Source organism: Diospyros lotus, chromosome 9 (assembly GCF_014633365.1).
Source record: "Diospyros lotus cultivar Yz01 chromosome 9, ASM1463336v1, whole genome shotgun sequence".
NCBI lineage: Eukaryota > Viridiplantae > Streptophyta > Magnoliopsida > Ericales > Ebenaceae > Diospyros > Diospyros lotus.
The window spans coordinates 3534090-3562046 of NC_068346.1; the positions used below are offsets into that span (position 1 = coordinate 3534090).

The window sequence follows — 27957 nt, forward strand, 5'->3', positions numbered from 1 at the left end:
AATTAATCATAATATAATTTATAAAAGTTCCTCCACTTCATTATTCTCATTTAAATTTCTTTTAGGAAAAGAGCAAAGGATACAAATGTAATTAATTGGGCTTTAAAAGAAATTATAAATTAATTAAAGATTAATATTAAAAAGAGAAGAAATTGGAAGGAAAAAATGAAGATGAAGTGAAAAAAGGCAAGAGAAGAAATTGAAAGATACAAAAAATAAGAGATAAAGGTTGAAAGAAAAATTATAAAAGAAAGAGGGTTGTGCGACGCAAGAAAAAAATTGAAGAAATTGAGTTGTCACGATGTAATAGGGAAGATTAGAGGCACAAGTGTGTTAGCCATAATAAGGTGGTGTGTGAGCCATAAAAAGGTGGTGTGAAAGGCAGTGCGAGTAGGCACAACAATAGTTGAGGCGTGCGACAAGTATATTATGAAACGATTGATGTTTTTCTAATATTATGAAATAGTTTTAAAATTATAGAAAAGACTCGAAAATATATATATTTTTTTTTGTATTTTTTAGCATTTTAGAAATAATTTTTGAAATCACACCCCTAAAATGTTTTCGTGTATTATAGCTTTTTTAGTACCTAAATACATGATGAATAATGAAGATAAATTTTATTTTAAACGTGTTATGAATTTAATATATGAAAAGGTTATCATTATTGGGTATGTGTTTAAATGGTAAACAGCTCATGGGTGATGAAGGTAAACTCTCTTGTTTTAAATTTTAAATTACCAATAGTTATGTATTTGATATTCAAATAGCCTAAGCTATAACAATTTGTCATGTGTTTGGATAATAAACACATTGGCATGCCATGGATTGGAGATAAACTCTATTTAAATTTTATATCACCACTGTTTTTTAATTAATATCTAAAAAATTAAAATCTGAATTTTTAAGAAAAATTAATTAAATCAAACCGATGACAAATTCAATCGATTTGATTCAATTAATTTGAGTAAATCAAAGTTTAACTCTCTCCTATTTAATACCCAAAAATGAAACACACAAAGAAAGGGCAGTGGATAAGGTTTCAATTTCTGTTTTTAAATTTTAAATGATCAACTGTTAATATCAAAAAGCTGTTATTTTATTCCAAAGAAAGAGAGAAGACGATGGATAAGGTTTCTTAACAATTGCCTGAATCACAACTACCTTAATTCTAGATAGAAAACGTTAGATTATAAAAAGAAAGGAAACAGTCAAAGAAGAGTGAAGAAAAAATGGTGGGTCATCGTATCCCTTTTACTATTGACAAGGGGTAAAGAATTCATTCATCCATTAGCATTGGAAGAGTGGAGAGCACCGAGTCAATGAGTGAGTGAGGCTCTTTGACTCAAAACACTCAGCGAAGCAAGCACCAAGCGGTGGCCCATATATATTCATATATATATATATATATATATGCACCCTACTTTACTACTACTAGTAGCAGCAGATAGATAGATATTATTGTTAGTGGATCTATCCATCAAGAAAGAACAATGATGGCACCCAGAGGAAGAGGGCAGCAACTAGAAGCAGCAGCAGCAGCACTAGTACCGTTCTTACTGTTGCTAGTACTAATGGCGGCCACTAGGGTTGAGTGTGTTTCGTCTCGGTTTATCCCCCGAAATAACCACCTTCCCAGAAGAGATCTGCTCGCTAATGGCCTTGGCATGACTCCTCCAATGGGGTTCTCTCTCTCTCTCTCTCTCTCTCTCTCTCTCTCTCTGATGTTTGTGTTAGTGTGATTTTGTCCGATTGCGTACCTACCTTATTCCAATTTTATGTATTAAAAGATCTAAGAATAAGTAAAGAGGGACAAGGGTGTCGCCATAGTTGTTGTGGAGAACAAGTATGCTCCTCGATGTTCGTTATAATAGCAAATCTGCAGTTAATGCTATAAAGTATGACTTCTGTTCATGTATAATATAATCAGTTTCTTTTAATACTTCCATCACAACCTTAACTACATATCCTGATACCTTTCAATGAAAAGATGTGACTACTAGAATAGTCATCAATATAACTAACCTTTTTATGTATCCTTTCATGAAAAATAGGGACTACTGAATAATCACCAAGTAACTCATCTTTGATGAAGAGTTTTAAGTTTTAGAATAACCCCAAAAGCAGTTGTGGCCGTTAGTTAATTAACTACTCCTTTATGAAGAATGATGACTATTATGAGTAGTTTGTAGTTATTTAACAACCATTTATATCTTTTCATTAGTAGATATCTTTTTGGAAAGTGTTTCATTAATCTTGAAAATGTTCCAACAACAATTATATCAGTAGTGGGAACACGTAACATTAACTTTTCAGGGAATATAATCCTGGTTCTTTTATTGACGGCTAAAAATGCAAATGTATTACCTTTTTCTTTGTTTGTATGAACTGAGAAGTAATCCTAGTATTTGTTATGAGAGGCAAAAGAGCAAATGTGATAACTTTTTCTATCTATCTTAATGACAGATGGAATAGTTGGAATCACTTCTATTGCAACATTAATGAAAAGGTCATCAAAGAAACTGGTAAGTCTGTTATACCCCTGATCATCCTCTTACCTTCTACTTTACTATCTTATTCTTTTTTTATGTTATTAATAGTTTTACTTTTAATATCTATCGTTATTATTTATTTATCGAGGGTTTTCCTGGGAGAAATGCAGCAATGGAATGGAATGAAAATGAGTGGAGTGGAATGTAAAATGTTTTCTCTATTTTTTTCCTCCAGTAAGTACATTGTCTTTGAGTGGAATCAATGTTTTTTTCCTCATTTGGGATAGTATAAGGTGGAAAGCAATGAAAAATGTCTCTCCATGCTTGGGAGAGCAATGGGAATGGGTGGAAGAGAATGATATTAAATAGCAAATTATACCCTTTTAACGAAGAGATGCAGTGTGATTAAGTTAAGGACAAATTTAAACTTCTAAAAACTATTATGTTAATGTTGCCAAAACAGGAAAGGGAGTATTTTCACCCATTTCCATTCCATCTTCCCCCAATTTGGGGGGAGAAAAAATAGGGCTTTGGATGATAAGTGCTTCCATCCATTTCTGTTCTATTACTAATGTCTCCTCAAAACTAGAAGAATGCCATTTTGTCCAGTTCTATTCCATCCCCTCTCCAGGACTATTGAAGGTAGTCTGTCATGTAGAAAAACTTAAGTTGGCTAAATGTTGTTAGTATATTTTGTTATATATTCATGGTGTTTTCTCTTGCTATTTCTCTTTTCTAATAATCTCACTGTGTTGCTGTGATAGCATCCATATCATCATCATCATCATCATATTATTATTATTATTATTATTATTATTATTACTAGTATTAGTATTGCTGTTGGTATCAGTAGATTTGAAGCAAGGTAAGCTTGTTAAGTAAGTTTTATCAATGTGATTTTTAGCTGCAAACAGTATCCCATTAGTTTCTTCTATTCTGCAAATGGATAAATTCTTCCTTAATTAGTTGTTACCTTTTTTTACTGCAGCTGATGCTTTGGTTTCAACCGGTCTTGCTAAAATTGGTTACAAATATGTCAATATAGGTACATCATGATCTTTATTTATCATTCTCTTCTTTTCTGTTGTTTCAAGAACTGACACAATGTTGCATCATTTGCTTCTTTAGATGATTGCTGGGCAGAAATTGCACGTAATGACAAGGTTTGCTTGTTCACACCCCTTTTCGTCATTAGTGAAATCTAACTTAAGTCCGTATGAAATATCTATATCTCATACTACCTGGGATGTCAATTTCAGGGTGAACTAGTTCCCAAAAAATCAACATTTCCTTCTGGCATTAAAGCTCTTGCAGACTATGTTCACAGTAAAGGTCTTAAGCTGGGAATCTACTCGGATGCTGGGTAACTGGATTCCATGGTTGGATTATTAAATAGATAATCCATTAAGCCATTGTAACATATGTATTGGACCAATTCATTTTGCAGTTATTTTACATGTAGCAGAACAATGCCTGGCTCACTTGGTCATGAAGAGCAGGATGCCAAAACATTCGCTAAATGGGTATGATCTTTAGAAATTATGTTTATGAATTAGCATGCTATAAATTTGTCTGTTTTAATAAGAATACATAAACTTAACAATCAGAATCCAGCTTTAATACAACTTGGCGGGGTTTGCTATATGGATTCGAGTTTGCATCTCTATTGATGACTATATCTTATGTAAGACCTTGTATTGAGTGTCGTATCTATGAGTTTCTCTTGAAGTTATATTTGGTCCTTTTCTGCCACTTTTGCTATGAACTTCTACTTTTTTGTTCACTCTTCTCACAAGATGAATCTATTGGTCTTTGCCTCACATGTTTAAAGCATGTTAAATGCATTCTCGGACATCTTATCATCAATAGGAGTCATTCCAACTTTATTACTGATTATTTTATTTTTAATTGTCTTTTCTTATATGGTCACACATCCATCATAATATCCTTAACTCAATTATGCTGTGTTTCTATTTAATTGCCCAACATCTGTACATATAAAAAGATTGGTCTTATAGTCATCTAATAAAACTTCCCTTTCAGCTTTAAGGGGATTTTACAATCACATAAAATACTAGAAGCACCTCTTCAGTTTGATCTTCTTGCCTTAATTTTGCATGCAACATCCTTAATAATTTCTGTCTTTTCAGACAACTGGTCTGACATATCTGTATTGGTTTTTTCTTGAAGTTAATTCTCACAATAACATCATCCACACTTCAATTTTTATTAAACTTATATTCCATATATTTGATTTTGTGCCTTCTTAACTTATATTTTCAAGTGGTCCCCCCATAATTCAGCTTAGTATTAACCCTTTTCGTCTCATCCACCATAATGCCATTTGCAAATAACCCGCATCAGGCACGTCTCCTTGGATGGGCTGCAAATGTGTTTTTGTACTTTCTGATTGAGTAATGAACTAACATATTTGTTTAACAGGGTATTGATTATCTGAAGTATGATAACTGTAACAATGATGGCACAAAGCCAACTGTTCGGTAAGAAAATGATTTCTGCATTAACATGATAATATCATCAGTTTATTATCCAGGAACCTGTTTGAATCATCAGACTTATTACATATTTTCTGCATTTATTTGCATCCTTTAGGTATCCTGTAATGACTCGAGCTCTAATGAAGGCAGGCCGTCCTATCTTCTTCTCACTATGTGAATGGTGATTCTGTTTTCACTGATTATGGTTTTGCCTCTCTTTGATAAGGTCATTGTTATATTTCTTGTTGGTTTCACAAATATTTCTTCTTCTGTTAGGGGAGACATGCACCCGGCTTTATGGGGTGCCAAGGTTGGAAATAGTTGGAGAACTACTGGCGATATTGCTGATACATGGGAAAGGTAGCTTTCATTCCTTCTTGTAGTTAGTAGTTGTTTTCTGAGAAGTGGTGCATAGATTTTCTTATCCATTCTTTTTGGTTTTTTGTCAGTATGGTCTCTAGAGCTGACATGAATGAGGTTTATGCTGAGTATGCAAGGCCTGGCGGATGGAATGGTTAGTATCCTGCCTAAGTCATAGTAATTTACCAGAAAATATATGATACGGAAGCTTTTGCATATGAGATGCTCACAATCATGCCTTTTTGTACATAGATCCTGACATGCTTGAGGTGGGAAATGGAGGGATGACCCACGAAGAATATAAGGTCCATTTTAGTATATGGGCCATTTCCAAGGTATTAGGGGGGAGGTTTCTCTTCTTACATAGACAGCCATATGCTCTACTTGACAGCAGTAGCCCTTCTTTCTCCTCTAATGGTACCTGCTTTGGTGTTCACCTGTGCTGCTCTGATGCTGTAGGCTCCTCTACTCATAGGCTGCGACGTGAGGAATGCATCAAAAGCGACCTTGGAAATCATTGGGAATAAGGAGGTGATTGCTGTTAACCAAGGTATTCCATTTCTCATGTACATGACTGTTTCTGTTTCTTTAGAGGGCGAACTAATCACGACATTGTTCTTTCTGAGCAGATCCACTTGGTGTTCAAGCTAAAAAGGTCAGATGGGAAGGTGATCTTGAGGTAAGAGTTCACAAAAGTCTTCTTCCTGAGGCATCCAATTCCATCCTAGTTTACAAATTATTTGAATATAACTTCTTCTTCTTTTCTAATTTTCATTTCTTTTACCAGGTTTGGGCAGGTCCCCTTTCACGCTATAGGGTAGCTGTAGTCCTGGTCAATCGCGGTTCTTGGCGCATTGCCATCACAGCCCGCTGGGATGATGTTGGAATTCCTCGAAACAGCCTAGTCGAAGCAAGAGACCTTTGGAAGGTACCAGTTTCTGATTATGGTTCTATTGACACTTGAATTAGGAAAGCAACTGTATTGCTCTGTAAGGTGACCCTCCTAATTCTGCACATCTCATGCAGCACAAGACTCTAACAACACGATTCGTCGGCAACCTGACAGCCACTGTGGAACCTCATTCATGCAGGATGTATGTCTTGAAGCCTATTTCTTGAGCAATTCTAATTCGATCAGCATACAGTTTGCAGTAGATATTGTGAATTTTGATGTCAAGTTGTGTAGTTCACGTCCACGTTTGTTGAGAAGGGTAGTTATGTGTGCAAAATAACGTCTGTTTATGACTTGAAACTGAAGAAAAATAAACATTTGTTAATAAGATGGGACCCCAGGCTCTCTCTACCCGCTGAACAGAATTTCACGTCAATTGATCTTCTTCATGTAAAGAATACACGTACATATATCTGTATATATGCTCCTAAGACATACCAATATACCATTTTATGAGTTATATTCAATTGGGTTTAATAGGTAGAACGTACTTTTAATAATTACAAAATATGACGTTTAACCTCTAATGAACAAAATGTCAAAATTTCATATTTTAATTATTAAAAATTATTGATTCAAGTTCTTATCATGATGAAATGTTAGTGTGTGTATAAACGCATCTATTTTTGTGAGTGACATACCATGTGGATGACCAATTGACAATATTTAAATAGATTGACTAGTTTGTTATGTTCTCTTAATAATTAAAAATATGGCATTTAGTCTTTAATGTGTAAGACGTTAATATTTAAAAGAGCTGTTATTTATATCACATAAAAAAGAAAGAGTGTCGTATTATAAAAATGCCATATTAACAAAACATATCAGATTAAAATGTATCTCGACAAAACTAACTTCCATCTTTTTTCTTTGTTGAACTCGGTTTCATGGTGCTTTATTTTGTTTATATTCTCTTTTGTGCAAGATAAGAACTTAAAGTAATAATTTTTAATAGATAAGATACAAAATCTTGACATTTTACACATTGGGGGAAAAATGACATTTTTTAATTATTGAAAGAACACAACAAACTAATTAACTTATTCAAATACTGTCAATTGGCTATTCAAGTGATGTTTCACTCATGAAAACGGAAGTGTTCATACACACACACTCATGTTCTATCTCTGTAATTATTTAAAATAATAATTTTTAATAATTAAAATACAAAATTTTCGTATTTTTGTACATCAAAGACTAAATATATTATTTTTTAAATATTAAAGGGTGGAGTATGTATTTACCCTATTCAACCGCACTGTATCAATGTTATAAATATGGCAATGTACATAGCAATGCTGTTTTCAGTCATATTGTTTTGGATGTATTACCATAACTAACTATTATACTAATTTACAGTATCATACTCTTACACTGCAAACAAGTATTAAACTAAAAACTTAAAACTTTTTTTTAGTTGACATTTAAGCCGCCAAGTACACATGTCATGCCCATCAAGTCAATACAATATATATATATAGAAATAATTTAATTTAACATATTTTACTTTGCTAAGCTTAAAATTAGAATTTATATAGTCTAGTCTTCTTAATAAAGAAAAAGACACTTGTTATGGATGTAATTATTTTGCTAAATTTTCAAACATTCTTTGTTGTTGTCACTTCACCTCCACCATTAACTTGATTGATGCGACATTAGATTGACAAGCAGCGAGTTCTGGAGGACATTGCCATATTATTAGCCACCTGCTCTCACACATCCTTTAAACTGGGTACTCCGGTCATGGTGGTGAACTAAAATGCTTTAGGTCCAACACCCCAAGTTCAGGCTGAGGAATCCAATTGATGCTTTGAACATATGCCCTACCTGGCTAAGTTTTACAACAGGATAGGAGAGCCTAGCTAGGAAACTTTCCAACTTCTTCTAATAAACAAGTACACAAATCATGTTACTTTCAAACCTTTCTTGAACCTTAATAATAATTAAACTAAAAAACAGTACATAAATGAGTATATCAAATCAATGAAATGGTAGAGCCTAAACTTCTCCTCTGAACCCTTAGACCATAAAACACCTCAAGATATAGTAAACAAGAGATAGGAGATATGTATGGCCACACCTAATTTGCTCTGTCCCATTCTCCAAGGTGCAGTAAGACATAGACAGAAAAAATTAAAAAAAGTGGCAAAATTCTAGATCTAATTGAAACTAAATAGTAAGGAGACTTTACCTGTGAATCCTCGCTCCTGCTGGTAATAAATGCTTGCTCAAATCCACCAAAACAAGATCTGATGACAAAACGAGTACGTCTGTGACCTTTATACTTGGAGACGATCCTTACATCGCCTTCTATGCTCCAAAGATGGATTTCTTGGTTTATGAGATTAACCAATAAGAACTTGTTGTCCTTTGATAATGAAAAAGAAGTAATCATTTCCTCCTCTTCAATTAGTCTCTCAAATTTTGCTTCCCTGTCAAGCAACAATATTGCAGTTTCTCCGCAAATGCTTATGATCCTTTTCCCATCATCAGTTATAGCCATGTCTGACATTTTGATCGTCCGCTGCCCTTTCCAGCATTCCAGCTCTCTTCCATCTATATCCCACAGGCAGATGCCTTTGTCGGTCATCCCAGAGACTACACCCTTACCATCTGGAAACCATCCACAGGATACCAGACCAATACCAGGTCTTCTTTCATAAATATGGAGACATTCGCCAGAATTAACATCCCATTGTCTAACGGCCTCCTCCAATCCACAAGTAAGGAGCTGATTATCATCAGGGCTCCAAGAAACAGTCAACACTGGTTTCTGATGACCAGTTAATCTGTGCTTCAATACCACTTCACCACTACTATCTTTGACCTGAGGAACATAAAACTATATCCATCAGTATAGAGACAGAAAGCCAGAACAATTCACAATATCAATAGTTTGGCTGTCACTTGCCGATGACAAGCAGAGTTATACTCAAGCAAGATTGAGATCTTTAATCCTTAAATATCATCCATAATGATCACTAGCTGGCTGTACTAAAATATGAATTTACTCAAACTTTACTTTCATATGCTTGTCTAAAATCACGAGATATCAATACTTGATTAATAAAGGTTGTAGTTCCTAACGGAATACTAAAAACTTCAACTTACTACTTTTGCAATCCTCTTCAATTCCACATGAGATTGAAAACGAGTTTCTCCAGAATATGTTAAGCATGTCTAGCTAGTTTTACATCATTATCTTCCATTGAAAGGCAAAATAAATTTGACCAAAAAATGTCCCATTGCTCAACAACTCAAAAGATGGGCAATAATCATATGCCTATTTGATGCTACATCAACCATATAACTGTAAAATCAGATGCGAAACTGCATCTACTGAAGAGCTAAAAAGATAAAAAAAAAAAAAAAAAAAATCTTATTGAACTTTTCAAGATTAAGATATGCTATGTGTTTAATATTTTTCTATTCTATGATAGGAAGGGCAGGGTAAGGCGAATATGCACAAAGCATGTGAACCCAGAACCTCTAAGGTGGAGAACGGTAACAAAGTTGAGGTGCATGTGGGGCACCACAATAATAGAACCCTAAATAATGTGATTGAATCTTAAACATACAAACAACGAAATCTTTAAATCATTAAGCAAAACTCTTATATGTTTTTTTATGCCAATTTCAACATGAAAACTCACCAAAATAAGGAATGAACAGATGAATCCAAAGTGATAAAATTTTGATTATTAGAACATTGCCTTTAATACAACTAATTGATTTTGCAAAACCATGAAGTCTTGTTGACTTCAACTCTTCAGCCATCCAAAAAGCAACACCAATTATGCAAATAATCCTTCCTCTAATATTTCACTTAACATATCAGATGAGATCAATGTAGAAAATTGGATAAATATATGATTTTAAGTTTTTATTTGTTGGTTTTGATTACACATATTTACCATAAAAAATATGTAATTATTATACATATTTTTTATGAAAGCCATCAAACACTCTTAATTTTTTTATAAAAAATGTGTATAGTACAAGTATTTAAAGTTTCTTTCCATAGAATTCATTTTCCAAAGAGGTGGGGTGATTTTTATTTTCTAGACAATTATTACCTAAAATTAAATTCTAGATAATGCAATCAAACTCACCTAGTGAATTTAGAATTCAGATTTTCAACAAAGAGAGAGATTAATAGAGAGATTAATAGATTGATTGAGAATATTCATTGAGATTTCTTTTTCTCGCATTCATGCGCCTCACGCACCTCTATGCGCCTCATGAGGGACTTTTTTATCATTAATACACCTTTATGTAACCCAAAGTGTACACAAAGGTTTATCAATAGCATTTTCCTTTCAATTTTATTGTTTTAGATGTATTACCATAACTAACTATTATACTAATTTATAGTATCATGCTTTTACACTGCAAGCAAGTATTAAACTAAAAGCTCTTTTTTTTATAATGTTATATTTAATGATTTTTTAATTAAATAATGATAATCGGACTTCATAAATTTTGGAGTACATGCTTCTCTCTTAATCCTTTTGGAGCTCCAGTCAATGGTTGGACCTCACAATCACTTGACTAACTAGTCCCTTTTCCAAGGGTCTTTCAGATGATGATATTAAAATATAAATAATGTATGTTAGTCCTACTATATAGTTCTAAATGAAAATCTATCTTACTAGATAAAATGTCTAAAATGCCCTTGCAATTCGAAGACATTTTAGATATTTTATGCAATAAACTACCATTTAAGACTATGAAATAGGACTAAATAACATTATCCTTTAAAATATATGCAAAAACACATACATACTAAAAGAATAGCACAAAGGCCATTCTGTGGTTCAAGGCAACTAATTTTTACACCAAACACGAACGAACTGGCGGTGGGTGGCTCCCCAAATGTGCTGTATTCTCATATTAAGTAATGATAATAAGTAGAAGAAGCAGCAAATGAAGTAATCAACAGAAACATTCAGTTGGGCGTAGGTGAAGACCCATTTTGTATTAATATAGAATGATCAAAGTAGATACACAAGCTCACAAGTCACAGTACAACAACTTTATGGGCCACGTATTGATCAGATTCAGGTCAGAAAATGATGAAAAGGAAGGTATCATCAATCAAGTATTATCATTCATGGTGGTAACGACCAGGCATTCGACCGTTGCCAAAACCGTGCAGCAACAGACAGTTGCAGAGGGGGCTGTCCATTCCTCGCCTCAATGTTTCAGTTTAAAACGCACATGAAGGAGATCAGAAGCCGAGGCAAGGCCAACCAAGAGAACAATAATGCAGCTCCCAATCTCAAGGAATCAGAGTTCTTGAATGGCTACTATCACAAAGCAACATAAACATCAGTTCCTCTATGGCCGAGAATTCTTCCCGCATGTTACTTTTCGCCCTAAAAAGCTCATGAAACTTCTTGAAGTGCAAGATGCAGCTCCTGAGCACACTTTGCAATGGACCCTCCTCTTCTAAATAAATAGTCGAAAGAAAAAAAGAAGATAAAATGGGCGAAAATCAGAGGCAAAACAAGGTGAAGTGTGTGTGTGTGTGTGTGATCTGCAAACAAACAGCCAACCCAAGAAAACACACACCTGGTAAGAACAGGAAGCGAGTGTTTAACCTTTTCAAGCTCGATAAAACATAGATTACACCGCTCGAGCCTTTAAGCAGTAGAAGCCCTTCTAGTTAGAATTATTTAAAGAAAAGCCAAAAGATAAAAAATGCTCATAACAAAGTTGAGAAGGACCCAGCCATACCTTTGCTCTGCCTCAATATCCACCCCGACAGAAGACGATGCTGACATGGCTGAATAGATAACTGGACCAAATACTCTGACAAGCTTGAGAAGCATCTCCAGGGAAAGACCTTGATGCCTGCACAAGGAAAGGGCATTGAAACCCGCCTCTCAATCAAATTGCAACTACGTCTATCCAGAGTAAGTTAAGCAAGGGTGAAGGGTGAAACAGGAAATTTTTCTAGTCCAAACAATTCAGTAATTTTCTTATGAGCATTTTTACACCAGCAAATATCTTATGTTTTTGAACCAAGGACTGCTAAGACACCCTATCACATCTGTTACACCAGCAAAGTTTTCATCAAGAATGACTCAAAACAATGATTCAGGAAAAAAATTATTGAAGGTGCCACCTTGTCTATGGTCCAGCTGGCCCCTAGCTAGGACCACAACTCTGATGTCACCTCTCAAGTCCTTTTACTCTCTTGCATAGTTTGTCAAAGAAGACGAATAATTCAACCAAACCAAAGGAGAACAGGTCCTATAAAATCAAGAGTTGTGGTATCGGTAGCCAGGGTGGATAGACTGTTGGCATGATTGTTTGCAGTGGTAAAAGGTGTCCACTACTCAGAATGCATTTTTAGGGGACAAGCAGATCATTGAAGTGGTATTTGTTACTAACAAAAGAGTGGATTCTAGAATTTTCATGAAGCAGCCAAGGTAGATTTGCAACCTGGAAAGTGAGAAGGTTATAATCATGTTAATTAGAATCTTTGAAGCTACCATGCAGAAAATGGGGTTCAACCAAAAATGAAAATAATGAAATCAGTACTGTAAGATGAAATATGTCCCAGATTCTATAATTAAGAGATCCTTAAGGCTTAAGAGGCAGTTTGGGGCAATATTTGTTGGGAAGAAGTCATAAACTGACATTGATCAAAAGCATATTATCTCTTTTCTTTTTTTTGTGTGGATAGGTCATGAGTATGTTGTCAACTCTTCCTAGCTACCTTATGCATCTTTGTTTTAGATATGTAAAGAGGCATACATAGGATCATGGAGATGCAAGAATTTCAAATATCAGATTGTGGTTGAGCAAGTTAAACGGAATTATAAGGCATGTATTTATTTTGCTGGGAATATGGAATATAAATTTAGTAAAAATGGAAAGTGAGAGTTAAAGATCAAGTTATTTCAAGAAAAACATTCAATTCAAATATCTTGATTAATTGTTCAAAAAGAACACAAGATTATTGAGAATGTTAAAAAATAAGACCTGATGGTCAAAGAGAAGTGAAAGATTATAAGATCAGCTTTATTATACGGAGTAGAATATTGGGCAGTTAAGTATCAACATGTGCAAAATATGAGCATAACTAAGATTGGAATGGGATAAAGTAGCTTTAAAGAAGATATATGGTTATTAATAGAGATGATCCAGGAGCTAAAACATTTAAAGTTGACCTTATTGAGTAGGATTAATGCTCAGGTAGTGGTGGTGTTGTAGATTGTGGTTTCAAAGAATAGAAACTTTTGTTCAGGAGCTTCTTGGCAAGCAGTTGTGGAAAGGTATTTAGTTCATTTGGGAAAATTTCAAGAAATATATCCATTTTGGGGTAAAAAGTGGGGCCAAGCATACCTTTTGGAACCAAATTTGATGTGGGATTTGAATTGAAGTTCTCATAGCTCTTGTTTATGTGTAATGAAGAGGTCAGAAAGTAGGGACTACCTTAAGCTACTAGGTTCATAAGAGCTTTCCACTGTTACTAGCGACTACCTTGGTGTTTGTCATGTTGGCAATGCATGGCAAGAGAGGGCAAGAGAAACGAACTCCACATCAACTGGTGCTGCACATGTAAAGTTGATGGGAGTCAGAAACCTCTCTTCTCCTTCATTGTATGGTAGTCTGAAAGATCTGTCTTCTTCCTTGGTCAGTTTTGGATCAATGTTGCATTTCTCAGCATGTTAAAGATCAAATGTTATCTTTTGGAGGTGCTTCAATCATTAAAAGAAAAATGAAGAATTGGCTTTTGGCCAACATGGCTCAATGTGGATGGTTGGAGGAGAACCAGAGATCCTCGAGCAAATGAAAAGCTGTTGTTTAATTCAAGTAAATATTTTCCCTATTTTACATAGGAACTGTTGTGAACATAAGTACAGAATTCTTCAATTACTTATTATGCATATTTTGTCAAACTGTTGGCTTGGTAACCCTCAAGGAAAAAGCTCACTCGACCAATTCTTACAGTTCCAGATATTTTTCTATTAAAATACAGAACAAGAATTATGTTTTGTATGACTTGATTCTGACAATGTTCAGCTCAGTTTCAAGAATCATCTGTTTTAGGCCATAAATATTTTTACCTATCCATGTTGCTATCAAGAAGGCCTGTGAGGAGTGGCAGGAGAGAGGAGCAAATATCCAATGTGATAACATCAGGTTTTTCCATCAAAAAGCTTACCACATCTGCAAGGACCTGCAATTACAGCATGCCTTAAATTAAAATTAACAGAAGATATATATTATGATATACACTTCAGATAACAGCAGATACAGTCATTAGCAAAAAAGAGTAATAAATTGCTGTCAGAACAAATTGAACTTAACAGCATGATCAGCCATCTTCTCCATAGCACCAATGGCCCCTCTAACATCAAGCCTTTCCCAGTATTTGTGGACCATCTGTAAGCAATTAAATAAGGTTCAGTAGCATTCTCTATATGGAAAAAAGATACCAAAATATCAATAACAAGAACATTAGTCATCAAGCAGCCGCTATTATAGATGATGAATAACTTATTCCAAACAGATGAAGAAAATTTTGAAGAGAATACATTGAGAAGCTAAAAAACATGTGTTGTAATGACTGTTGTGCAATGGTTGTTAATGTTTGGCCAAGGGTGGAGCCCTTAGGCCATGGGAACAAGCTAAGGATGGGGGCTTGAACCCAAGAAGGGGTGCACCCAGTGAATGGGAGAAGGTCATGGTTAGAGGCTGCCTGCATGAATTGTGCGGATGACATCATGATGTATGTTTGCATTGCCATACCATGTCTTATTGGGACTTCTAGTCTCATACAATACATTTTAACATTCTAGATCTAGAACATGCAAGGGATGGGAAGAAAGACCAATTTGAGTTAGATACGGGATGGAGAGTTGTATTAAATCAGAGTTCGAGGATCAAGGGAGATAAGCACATCATTGTCTATGTACTTTTGAAGCATATCATACCATGACCAAAAGTCTGTTGATGTATTGAAATGATAATTTTATGGTAAAGTCATACCTAGTGTTATCTTAGTTTAATGTTATGATGATATATATACATGGTAAGAGGTGTGAGAAGATGTAACCCCTGATAATGAAAACTCGGCCTGGGATCAAAAAGGAATGGAGGACCTAACCACATGCTAAGGTATCAGATAAACATCCATGTAGTGGTAAGACTCCCTTGTGGCTTCACTCGGCAGGGTCGCACGGTGCTACTAAATGTTTCAAGAAAGATTGATTGAAAGCCAAATTCTATATCAATATTAATTAAAGAATGTGAAAATAATCTTATTTTTTCATAAAATGGGTAAGTGACAAGAGAAGATACAACCATAATGGCAGTTTAGTATTGGAACACAATTCTTCTCATACAACCGTTTCATGTTTATTGTATTTCATGCATCTTACCCTCAATAGGAGCTACATGGCCCAGACCAACCTTATTTTAGAACATCCCATTCTTAATTTTGTCCTTTCTTGTATGGCTACACATCCACCACCACCTAAATTATGCTCATATTTTGTAAATGGTGGTTAACTGCTCAATATTGAATGCCAAATAACAGAGATAGTCTTATAGCTTTTGATTTTACCTTTGAATAGATCCTATTGTCATATAAAATGACAGAAAGCACTTTTTTGTTTTAATCATCACACCTTATTCTGTGAGTAACATCCTCAATAATCTGTCTTTTTTGACAATTGATCAAATTGATTTAGTTTGAGTTTTGGTTGAATCCAAAAGCTTATGAAAGCTAAATTGTAGTCATGGAGATTATACTTGGTGAGTATGTTGGAATTCCAAGGATGCCAGCAACAATTTCACCGGAGAACTACTGAATAGATACATATTATAGGGCATGCATCATCTCTATTACATCCAAGCCTTCACATATATAGATTTGAGCATCATAGAAATTCCCTTCACAAGAGTGTGTTGCACCTTGTGAACTCCGCATACCAAGAAACATTTGACAAAAATAAAAGAATAAAAAAACAGAATAAGTGCATCCTGTTCTTCACTGTTTTATACCCTCAAGTTACTTCCATATGCAACTGAAGTTCTGCCTTGAACAGTTTCTAGCTTTTCCTCACAGCAACTATTATGGCATTCTCAATGCGAAGCCTTGAAGAGAAAGGAAGCAATACACTGAAGAATCTTTAGAAAGAGAGTTCAATGATAAAGGGGCATCCTGAAGTAAGTCAGAGAAAATAAATAAATAATGCATTGCAAAAGTCCTACCACCCAAGGAATAGCAGTGATTTCCCACAAAGACTAAAGAAAAGAGGAAATTAGCATGATAATACAAAGGTTGGTTTATGTTTTAGTCAGACCTTTGGTCATGTTAAACTGCCATGTGGACTTATTTAAACCCACACTTTATTTTGTTAATATACTTTACACATGTAGGATATGGTACACTTGTACCAAAAAACATATGTCTGTTTAGAATCACACTGACAAAAAGCAGAAATCCAAGAGGAAAAAAATAGATTAATAAAGGAATAATTCAAACCACATAATTTAAAACTGAAGTATAAAGGAAAACAATTTACCTACACAATTCATAACCAAAGTCCAACTTTTCCAAGTTTCAGGTAACAAGGAAAAAACAAAGAAAGAAAGACGTTAATCACCTGTAATTTGGCTAGACGAGACTGCATTGAGCCAACAAAGTGACCATGTTGTTCCACTATATCCGCAATTACATCATCTTCACTAGCAGGCACTTTTTCTTTTTCAGGAGAGAGATGCCCTCTCTGTTTAGAGTTCAAGGAATCAAGAAAAGAAGGTCTTAGCATTTATGAGAAAGATAAAAAAAAAGAATTCATTAAGAAATATAAATGTATATAGCAGATACCACTGTAGAAAAAAAGAGAATATTATCATGCAAACTGGCAGATTAAGTACTCAGATGAAACAACATTTCCTTTTCACAGATGAAATGAGAATATTATCATGCAAATTATTGGGCAAACTCAAAAAACATCCATATTTCTTTTGTCATTGTTCGGTTTGTCAAGTGGTTGAGAGAGACATCCCATTTTTTCTTTCTTTTGCAATAGGTTTTACAGTTAAGAGAGAGCATGCCATTCCTTTCCTTTGTGTGCATGTGTTCTTTTCTGAAATTTGATTTTTGTTGAGAGGAGAGACCCATTTCTTTTTTATTCTGTTCTGCAGTTTCTACACTAGTTATAGGGGCCTGTTGATATAAGGGCTACATCTGATTTGTTTTATGGGGTTCAATTCTTTGTTGGCAGTTCCTCCATAATGCTTTTATTATTTATCAAAATAATTTTTCCTTGGAGGATGGTCACGCTTCCATGTTGTACATGTTGGTTTTACAATATTAACTACGTAAGGGAGCATGACTATATCAATTATCTTTATTCATTGCCATCTCATGGAATTTTCCATGTGAATATGGTATTGGAACTTTATCTCGCCATCCCCTTGCTGGAGGGTTGCATTAGGAAGAGCATCCAACATAAAGTTTTGCCACATTGCTCTTCTACGTAGATTTATTGTCAATGTGACTTTTAGAAGTCAACTAATATTATAAATGTCATGCCACATACTCTAATTTGGTTAGGATAAGGTGCAATTGATGATGATAACTTATTATTTCTATTAGATTCTTGTTGATGGCCTCCATGTTGTCAATGCTTGATTGTCAAGCATTGACCATGTATTTTTTTTATCAATGTCTAAAGTTTACTTAGTGAATTAGAGTGCTTTAGCATGTATTTTATGCATGGGCAATGAAAGCCCTTGCAGCAAGCTAGGCTAGCTACAGTTCACCTCCAGGCTGTCCACCCCGTTCTGTGGAAGAGTCCCAACCAGTCCCTCTGAAGGCTAATCATCACCAATCCCCAAAATGAACAAGAAAAAGAAAACAAATGGAATTGTGTTATGCACTTATACAATCTTACAAATTATCCATCAAACTGTCTACTAATCCAGAAGGGAAAGATGAGAAGAGAACAAATAACCAAATCATAAAAATAAAATGATCATACCACATTAGACTGGAGTGTGCTAACAACCGGCACTGTCCCAGGTAAATTGCTGGAAACAGGTGCCTCATGATATCTGTCCCTCTTCTCCCAGTTAGCTACAAGTGAGCGTGTCTTTCCTAGAACATGGGTCGCTTGAATGAATACACAACTATAGTCTAACAAAAGGCATCACATGGATGTAGACTAGAAATACCTCCTTTTTGTCCTTCCGTAGAGCATACATCTCTATTTCCTTTATGCACACGAGTTTCATCTGTGTGGGGAAGGGGGAAATGGCTAAATGTTAATTGTAATTCAATATATCCAGACGTAAAATACATAAAGTTTGATCAGAGAAAACTGCATGGAAGTTAAAACTTGTTACAATAATAAGAAAAATTATCACTCATAATTAAGGAATCAAATTTGTTCTACACACAATCAAGAGAGGGTTCTCAAAAATTATCACTCATGATACCAAGAATGATCTGTTTTACGGTAGGTCAGGAAATATAAAGTTTCTTTCTCTCTGGACCATGAGCATAATCTCTTTTTTTTTTTTTTTCGATAGATAATGCTATACAATATAATAAAGAAATCAAGAATTGCCTAAAGATCCAGACCTCACTTGCCTACCGCCTCATGTAATTCATTCAAAAACTGAACAAACTCAAAAGAAAGTGGAAGATCCTCTCAACCACAAAAAGGAGAAATGAAAACGGTCCCTTTGAAAAGAACCAAAGAATGCTCCCAACCCTCAAAATCCCTACTACTGGGTTCCTTCAATTAGTGGCAAATCACACACAAAGGAACAACCTGCCACATCTTTATTTAAGTGCTCTTTCTCCACTCATCCGGTATCCTTTTTGATTTAAGGATCACACTAAATAATTTTGTTGACCAAAAATGCAGCCTTCTCCCATGCATTTCCATGCTTCTATCAATATCTTATATGGTCTAATTGCTTCACTATTCTTCATCCTTTTTAATGTTTGCTATATTTCATTTTGACATATACATCTGTAGAATATGTAATTCCTAACTTTTTTGAAGTTACTAAGATGCGCCAACATAACACTTGTTTCTCCAACTTCATTCAATAATTTTGAGCTAAAACGATCAATCATCTATGAAAAGGTTAAAAAACAATTAATAACCACATGGAAAACTTACACCTACAAAGAAATAGATTCTAAGAGAAACCAATATAATGTCTGAAGCTTGTTACAGTAAGAAATATCTTTCACAAAACAAAAGAATTTTCTATTAAATGAGCATGTATCAGTTCTTTCCTATTTCGTTATGCCAGTGGAAAAACATTAATGTAGCCAACCCCACATGGTGGCTTAAAGGATTGGTATGTTGTTATTGGTAGGCCAGTGGAAAAGCATGACTGGAGCTAATCTAATTGCCTAAAATTTACAAGACTTCCTAAATAGGAAAAGAATCAAAGACAACTTGGAAAAGCAAACATGTTGCATCAGCGGAAAAGCAACCAGTTATAATTAAACAAGACTTCTGTACTGAGAACTGTATACATACAACTATCATGCTGGTAACTGGCAAGTGGCTCTGGCAATAGATTCCTTCTGTGTCTTCCTGAGACAATATATCTGTCCTCCTTTAAATTTGTGTCAGCTTCAGGAATTACAACGGGAATGACATTCCTATCTGCCACTACATCTGACTCAGAAGCCTTAAAACCATCACCTTCAGAATGAAGAGTGGCAACTGGAGTCTCCACATCATTTCTAACATTTAGAAACTTAGGGAAGTCTGATGTTTTAGACTGCAAAGACAATGGCATTGTTCTTTCACTAACACCTTCTTTTCTGGATTCAGCAGCCTGCTCCAGCCTCCCATTATTTCGGGGGACAACTACAGGTATCACATCAGATCTGTTGAAGAAAGAAGTATTGGATGTTGAATGAACCTTTGTTGAGTTCCTCTTCAGAGCCGTTGCACCAGGAACTGAGACAGAATTAATGGAAGTTGTTTTTGGACCAGTATTTGAAATGACCCTTTGAGGAGTGCCAGGTATATTTCCTGTGGCTTCAAATCGAGAAAATAACCAAGAAAAATAACTGTATGTCATAGCCCGGCCATGGAGAAGGGTTGATGATAATGAAAAAATCTACCTTCAGAATTATGCATTTTATTAATGGCCCCAATAAGAGTTTAATCACAAATAAGATCTGCTCAGCTGATCCAAATAGTTGCTAGTCCCTTAGGACAGAACTTTCAAATTTGAGTTCAGTACAGCAAAAAACACACAAGGAAAGAAACAACAGATCCAAAAGAATACATACATGTGAAAGATTTCGACTCCTTGGTGACAGGATCTGAGTTTTGCAAGACGGAAAGTCTTCCCAGAGATTTTGTTTCTTTGGCTACGGCATCAGAATTTTGTGATATGGATAATCTCCCCAAACTAACCTTTGTATTGTTTTCAGTCAATATTGGCATATTCCCACTTGAATTAGATTTCAGTTCTTGATGACCATTTAATCGAGTTGTATTACCAATTGCATAGGGTTCCACACGCTGCAAAGGGTAAAATGTCATAGAAGAAAAGTAGGTTTGATTTTGAGAAAACTGCAGAGAATTTAGTATTGGTAGAAATCCAGACATACCGATATGTCTACAACCCATACTCCAACACAACTTTGATTATATGAGCAACCGAGAAGCTTTCCCTCGTGAATGTTAAGATCTGACAATCGAGACCATCCCACATCCACAGTATCATGACATCTTATTGGTTCCCAAGAGTATACCTATCCATTCAAATAAGAAATAAGAATAAGAACAGATACATATAGTATCTCTGACCACTAACAAGAAGATTTTACCTTCAGACTTTCATGCAAACCACAAAGAAGGGTTCTCCCATCAGGATTAAAGGTCATACAGCGTACACCTGCTGTCTGTCGTGGGAAATGAAGAACTTTAAAATTAGCGACTAGAAAATTGAAAGTTTTAATAAACACGTACAGAGCCAGCAGTAATTACACCATGAGACAGTTATTTCACCTCAGGTCCAGATGACCCTATGAGCTCAAAAGTTTCAAGGTCCCAGAATTTGACAGTTCTATCAGCTGAACCTATGAAAAAACAAGGGTATAAGTTGACTAACGATAATTAAATAGTAAAAACACTAACAATTGCATTGACAGCAGGAAATAAAAGTAAAGATGGATGATATAGAGTGCCAAATTTCAACTGCAAGTAGTTCGCTAACTCTTTGCAGGCATAATTCAACCAAGCAAAAATCTTTCAAAGTGTGTTGTAGTTCTATAGAGTGATTGAGATAAAAATTTTGGCCATCCAAGTTAAATATATGGTCTAATTGGTTAGCAGAAGGCACTTTTTTGAATGCTATAAGAGTATAAGTTCACAACTGAAAAGTATAAATTTAGATCACTACTATAGGCTAATTTTTTTTTTTTAATGAGAACAAGGTTAAAAGAGCCAGGAAAAATGGGACCCACTCCCAAATACACCCAAAGCATATAATGGGAAACAGCCACTAAAATATGTACACATCCCTTCTAAGAATAGTGTGGCTTATTTAAAAATAATAACAAAGCGTAAATTGATTGTACAACCCTTTAACTTTGGCCATTTGGCCTGGACACCCCCTGAACCTTAAAATTTGCCTCTCTAAACTTTCCAAAATTAGCACGGCACCCTCATTGTTACTAACGATGTTAAGTAAATTGACCATGCACCCCTTGAACTTTAGGTCTTTTGGCGCAAACACCCCCTAAACTTTTATTTTTTGACAAATCAATTCCTAAACCTACCTGAAAAATCAATTCCTAAACCTACCTGAAATGCCCGGGACTGATTTGGTGGGCCAAAAATTCAAAGTTTGGGAGGTGTATCGTCAATCTACTTAATGCTATTAGTAATAGAGGGGGTGTCATGGTTAATTTTGGAAATTTTAGGGACTGAATAGGGCGAATTTTAAAGTTCATAGGATGCCAGAGCCAAATAGCCAAAGTTCAGGGGGTGTATGGTCAATTACCCTAAAAACAAATAAAGAAAAGAAAATTTCTGCCTTGAAGCACAAGTCATAGGCATACTGTAAAAGGTTAGTTTGAGTCACATAAACCAACCAAGGAACATTTGAACATCTTAAAATGGGATTGTCAAGAGAAAATTTACATATTTAATAAATTATTACCGTCATTGCAGCAAATATTTCACCAACCTGTAGCCAGCAGAAACTCATGTGGATGAAAATCTATGCACTGAATCTGGCCTTCATGACACTTGAAATCATGCAACAACTTCCCAGCAGTCAGATCCCAAAGCTGTCATAAAAGCCATTTTATTCGAAACAGTAATACATTCAGATTGGTATACATGTGTATGTGCCAACTTCAGCATAGAATCTGACACAATAAAAACCTCTTTACTAGAAAAACCAACACCCAGTTAGCACAAACAGTAATGCAAGTAATGAAGTTAGTTCAAGACCAGGAATTGGGGATTGAATCATGATTCATAAAGCGTCAAAACTTTGACAATAAAATATGTGGAGCATAGTTGTTAAAGGCGCGCCTAGGCGCAAGGCGCCTTAAGGCACCAGTTCAGCGCCTCGCCTGGGCTGAGGCGAGGTGATTTCAATGAGGCCCTCGCTTTGCACGGTGAGGCGCTGAGGCGAGAGGCGCGCCTCATGAAGCTTAGGTTTTAATTAAAACCTGCATTACAACATATTTACAATTCTTTAGTTTAAGTAAATGTCCATATTTTTTTTTTATTTATATTTTACCTTTCATTTACTTTAATACATAGATGTAAATAAGAAAGAACCTCTCATTTGGATTCAAAAAAAATATATAAAAAATCAAAATCCATAACAATAAGAAAATAGAATTTTGGATTTAGTACAAACTCGGGATTTAGCGATTTTACCACCCCCAAAATACATGCCTATTATTTCTTGAAAAATTCATTAAAAATCATTTTAACAACAATAAATATTAGCTATCAAAATATCGGGAGATAGTTTTTAAAAATGAAAACATTTTTTTATATATCTCCTTATAATGCGCTAATCTTCCAGACTTAGAAAAATAGTATTTTTCAAAATGAAAACATTTCTTGATTGTGGACTTGTAATGTTTATATGTTTGTTTAGAACTTTGTATGATGATTGGTACGTGTTTGAGTTTGAAACTTTAAGTTTGAACTTTGATGATGTTTCTAGTTTAGAATTTGAATCAACTTTGATGTTATTAGTTTAGAATTTGAAGATAATGAATCATTAATGATATGCATGTGTTATTATTGATAATTTGATAGTTTTTTATGATTTTACAAGATTTTGAGTTTTTTTTTCTAACAAGTGCGCCTCGCTTTGCAAAGGCGCACCTCGCGCTTCAGGCTCTAGGACTCTTTGCGCCTCGCGCCTTTCAGAACTATGATATGGAGGTGGTGGGTGTGATGATCAGGACTGGAATTAGTCTATTTGCCTTCAAGAAATGAGATAGGTTAGTCAGAAGGCTAAAATGTTGGTTCATGATATAAACTTGATCCAAGGAACTAATGACATCCTGATGCTCACAAACCCAACGGTCATTGCAACAGAAAAGTGAATAGGTTTACAGAGGTTATGGCTTTAGAGAAAGAAATAATAAGGGAAAAGCTATTTACCATTATTATAATGATGGAATGAAGAAGTTGATGTCTTTCCAACACAAGGGGAGTCATTGGTGATTCAAAAAGTGATGTCAACAAGCAAAGAACAAGAGAAAGATTGGAGACAGCGTAGCATCTTTTGCAACGCGTGTTCTTTGTGGTGGTAAAGTGTGTGATTTAGTTATCGATGGAAGAAGCATGGAGAATGTGGTTTCAAAAATGCGGTAGAAAAACTAAAGCTACGCATTGGAAAAGATCCCCCCTTACAAACTTCTACTGGCTTAAAAGGAGAAATGAGATACAGATGACATCCTGAGGCTTGGTCAAATTTATCATGGGCAGTAACTTGGATGATGGACCCATATTGCAGGACAGAGCTACATTTTAGATATAGAGGATATGCACCAGAACAAAAATGCCATGACAAGGAAACCAAATGCTAAACATGCATCATAAGTTCTCTGGCTTTTATGTCAAATTCTGAAAAGATTTGTGCTTTAATTCTACATTAAGAAAATGACTTGTGCAGGGCCCTTCCAAATATTTATCAATAAATAAATTTAAATGCAAATAGGAGGAGATCAGGGCCACGGTATTCAACATGCCCAGGTTTAAGGAAATCTACAAACAACATGCCCCTTTGTCTGCAAATTCACTACTTATTTGACAAGTAGACAAGAGAGGTAACTTTACCTTTACACTGTTGTCCTCTCCACCAGATACAACCCAACGGCCATCCGGGGTAAATCTAATTGCATTGACCCCTCGAGTGTGACCCTTGTATGTGTGAATACACCCTTTTCGCCTAATATCCCATATCTTTAGGTTTGTATCCAAAGAACCAGAGGCAAAGAACTCCCCAAAGGGATGGAAATCCAAGGATATGCAATTGGAGCGGTGACCAGTTAGTGTGCGAACAACTGCAAGACAAAACAAAGTCCCACATTAAGAGTTTCTAAAAAAGAGCTGGCCCCAACTGCAGACTAACCCCAAGGGGTTGACCAGCCAATGGAGATGGTCTACAGGGTTTGTATTAGAGAATACATCTAAATATTTCAAGGACCACAAGGTCATACTCTTTGCCTCCTCTAAATCCCAAAGCTTTATGGTACCACTTGCTGCACCTGCTGCTACCAACACTTCAGAAGAGTCGAAGCTAACTGAGTCAATTCCACTTGAATGACCAGATAAAGTCTGCATAAGCAACATAGTAGAAGAAATAAAAAGGGAATCCAAGCACTAAGAGAAACACACAACCTGATAGATACAACAGAGAGAGGGAAGGGATGAAAAATTTATTGGATGACATGATCCTCATAGTAGGGATTCATTATGGATCAAACTCTTTCCTTTGTCCCCCTCAAATCAGAACAAGTGGTCATATTTCAGCAATCCTCATGAATTTTTCTAATATTAAGTGTGAGCAGAAGATAACCGGCAATGCAGCTTCACTACCACTGCAGAGTGCACGCTGGTTTCACTGAAGTGGGAGTTCACCCGCCCTCTCATAGCTGGGTCTTACAACTAAAGAAGCCGGACATGAAGAATAAGTATTCTTTATATGAAGAGATTCAGGAGAATTAGGTGAGTGTGTGTATCTATTTCTGCTTTCCAATAAAATATGTGAGAATTTTACAGAGAGGGTTTCCAATCTTCTCCTTAAAGAACTATTACAACTATTCAATGGTATCTCACCTCATTTTATGAAATAGATCACAGACCAACAGAAATTGTTGAACAATTTAACAAATCCATGCAGTTGATAAGACCATACCACTACAAGAAATTTAAAAGAGTCGACTTGCTAATTGGGTCATTCTGCCAGCTGGTTCTACCCAAAACAAATTATTCAACAACAGATCTATCTCCCAAATTTGCAATATGTTATCATGCAACCTTAATGGTCCAAAAGGCAAAGTATTAAAGAGTACACGTCATCAACTAAACATATTTGGAAATAATATGGACGGCTGTCCAGTGATGTAACCAGCTGGAGAGCTAGAATTTATATAGTCAACCCCACATAGTGGGATTGAGACTGGATGTATAGTTGTTGTTGCTGAATGTTCAGTGATGTGGTGAGGAGGAATTTTGGCCCACTAATACTGATCATACTGAAATTATTACACAGAAATCAATTGCAGCAGCCTGTTATCGAGAAAAACGGGAGAAACTGCAGTTATGCTTGAACAAATAACATATGAAAATGCAGATAGCCACAAATGTTCTAGGAAAGTGCCAAAAAGAAAAGAAAGCAAGCAGCAGGAAAGTTAGTCAATGGATTATGGGCAATAAAACAGCATCAAGACTGACCAGTATGGCGTTGGGTTTGCCAATGGCCCAAAGATTCACCAAATGATCTTCTCCTCCGGTAACGAGAACCCTTGATGACTTCCTTCCAATCTTCAGGCAATTGACACTCGATGAATGAGCCACAAATTCCTCTATCAGATGGACACGTATGGTCAAGGCAAACTTTTTTGGACAAATTAAAAGACAAACGTTACTGTTGAATAAAACAAGGGTATGGATCTCTAGAAGCAATATTCATCTATCACATGACTGAAGAGATCTAATCAACACTCAAATGTTAACTGCAAATCGAGAATCAAAAGCAGCTTGGACACGTGGCAGATCAAGCGATCCCTCCCCTGAGATCATCAATTCAAAATAAAATGCACAATCATCGTTGCTACTATGAACCCAAATAGAAAGAAAGAAACCCTCTTCCCCGAAAGAAATGAAGAGAGAGACAAGAGGGAGAGGGTCAGAGAGACAGAGATAGAAAAGGATACGTAGCTTATAAGCACGTTTAGTGGTCGTCATGGAGAACAAATCCTGTAGTCGGAATCGGAATCCGTCGGGCTGCAGAGCAAATGGTGACCAAACCCTAGTAGTAGCAACAGCAACCGTAGTTTCCCCTTCTTCTTTCTTCTTCTTCTTCTTCGTGTTCAAATCGCTGTTTCATTCATACATATTCCGTCTCCCCTTGAAGACTCTGAGACCCTCCAACACCAGATCTCGAAAACCCACAACATAATGTCCTCCCTTTCCTTTCAATGTAAGGACCTGAAATGCATTACCGAGAGTAACCATCATTATCACCATTCATTGCGGGACATTTATCAAGAAATAAAAATAAAATTGAAAAGCAAAAACATAATCACCAACATTACAACACTATCATCATCTTCTTGATATCAGATCGGAGTGTAGAAGAAAACAACCTGACTTCCAGTTCAAGCTGACATTTGCTTGGATACGAAAGCTGCTGCTGCTTACCTGCCAAAATACGAACACAGTAAAAGTAAAGTTAAATATTGAAACAAGTAGTAGTCTCGCTCTTCTTGTTGGTTTGAAGTGTCGGTACACGAAGAGGACGGAATTGAAATGCCTTGGGTTCCTTGTTTGCCCTAAAAACGCACAAATCGGAAGCAACACGGCCACCGCGCAGAGAGAGAAAGAAAGGGCAGAACGGATGGAAGAGATGCTGCCGCTTTCAGTAGCAAAGCTGGGCGATGGCTATGTCTGATCTCGAGAATAATTCAGACAAATACATATACACACACGCAGAGAGGAATATGATTATACGTTGAAGAAGTTATCAAAATATCAACAAAAAATTACCCACAAATCTACGTGAATTGTCTGTAGAATCCACTGCTTCTTCCCTGAACAGGAACAAATCAAAATCCACTCACCCGAGCCGACTCCTCCTTCCTTAATCCTATTCCTTCCCTCCTCTGGAACTTAAAAATTGGGAATTTTCTTTTTTCCTTTTTGGATTTTGCAAGTTGAAAACGGCAAAAAAAAAGAACTCAAATCCAAATCAAAAAGCGACTTCCACCCTACCCCCCGCAGTGGCAACAGTTAATGTGCAATCCACCCCTCACCTTCCACGGGCAGATTTATGGCGTTTTGGAGATTTTTGAAGTTTGGTTTCGAGCTTGTATAAAAATGTCGTCTTGGATGAGATGAGATTCATCACACTTGAGTGCCGATTTATTATTGTAGAT

General features: G+C 35.7%; 3 protein-coding genes across 8 annotated transcripts; 1 reads left to right on the forward strand and 2 right to left on the reverse strand.

Annotated features, from left to right (window-relative positions):
- The first annotated feature begins 1303 nt into the window (after positions 1-1303).
- On the forward strand, positions 1304-6655 carry LOC127809111 (alpha-galactosidase 1-like). The gene is made up of 15 exons (XM_052347788.1): positions 1304-1684; positions 2467-2525; positions 3481-3537; positions 3621-3655; positions 3752-3855; positions 3940-4015; positions 4935-4993; positions 5106-5171; positions 5267-5350; positions 5440-5504; positions 5603-5685; positions 5810-5900; positions 5980-6029; positions 6138-6278; positions 6377-6655. The coding sequence occupies exons 1-15, from the start codon at positions 1494-1496 to the stop codon at positions 6467-6469; spliced, it is 1254 nt and encodes a 417-aa protein (XP_052203748.1). The 5' UTR covers positions 1304-1493; the 3' UTR covers positions 6470-6655.
- A 1000-nt stretch (positions 6656-7655) lies between these two features.
- LOC127810027 (WD repeat-containing protein 26 homolog) lies at positions 7656-10545 on the reverse strand. Its single transcript, XM_052349245.1, has 3 exons — positions 10531-10545; positions 8494-9129; positions 7656-7676 (listed from the first exon to the last, which is right to left on the reverse strand). Exons 1-3 carry the CDS (start codon positions 10543-10545, stop codon positions 7656-7658), a joined length of 672 nt encoding a protein of 223 aa, XP_052205205.1.
- Positions 10546-11261: 716 nt separating this feature from the next.
- On the reverse strand, positions 11262-27921 carry LOC127809897 (katanin p80 WD40 repeat-containing subunit B1 homolog KTN80.4). 6 transcript variants are annotated; one of them, XM_052349064.1, is made up of 21 exons: positions 27569-27921; positions 27169-27223; positions 26737-27010; positions 26255-26385; positions 25018-25135; positions 24635-24861; positions 22509-22611; positions 21326-21396; positions 21145-21219; positions 20926-21069; positions 20602-20836; positions 19835-20344; positions 18507-18566; positions 18314-18429; positions 18096-18149; positions 16931-17053; positions 14628-14702; positions 14384-14496; positions 12042-12158; positions 11877-11945; positions 11262-11750 (listed from the first exon to the last, which is right to left on the reverse strand). In XM_052349064.1, the coding sequence occupies exons 3-21, from the start codon at positions 26765-26767 to the stop codon at positions 11690-11692; spliced, it is 2433 nt and encodes an 810-aa protein (XP_052205024.1). In that variant the 5' UTR covers positions 26768-27010; positions 27169-27223; positions 27569-27921; the 3' UTR covers positions 11262-11689. The 6 variants fall into 6 exon arrangements, with proteins under 6 accessions (XP_052205024.1, XP_052205021.1, XP_052205023.1 ...); XM_052349061.1 differs by having other exon boundaries at positions 11262-11753; positions 27573-27920; XM_052349063.1 differs by having other exon boundaries at positions 11262-11753; positions 27113-27223; positions 27573-27920.
- Positions 27922-27957: the final 36 nt, after the last annotated feature.

Bases quoted from the DNA above. Each gene is read 5' to 3' on its own strand.
- LOC127810027 (XM_052349245.1), bottom strand. The intron at 7,677-8,493 runs GTAAAGTCTCCT...ACTTGTTTGCAG, and splicing joins GCAGGAGCGAGGATTCACAG to TGTAAGAGTATGATACTGTA.
- LOC127809111 (XM_052347788.1), top strand. From the start codon at position 1,494: ATGATGGCACCCAGAGGAAGAGGGCAGCAACTAGAAGCAGCAGCAGCA. The intron at 5,172-5,266 runs GTGATTCTGTTT...TTCTTCTGTTAG, and splicing joins TTCTTCTCACTATGTGAATG to GGGAGACATGCACCCGGCTT. The intron at 5,351-5,439 runs GTAGCTTTCATT...GTTTTTTGTCAG, and splicing joins ATTGCTGATACATGGGAAAG to TATGGTCTCTAGAGCTGACA.
- LOC127809897 (XM_052349061.1), bottom strand. From the start codon at position 26,767: ATGACGACCACTAAACGTGCTTATAAGCTAC. The intron at 24,862-25,017 runs GTATGACCTTGT...TTTGTCTTGCAG, and splicing joins GGATTTAGAGGAGGCAAAGA to TTGTTCGCACACTAACTGGT. The intron at 14,497-14,627 runs GTTAAGTTCAAT...CTGTAATTGCAG, and splicing joins AGAAGATGGCTGATCATGCT to GTCCTTGCAGATGTGGTAAG.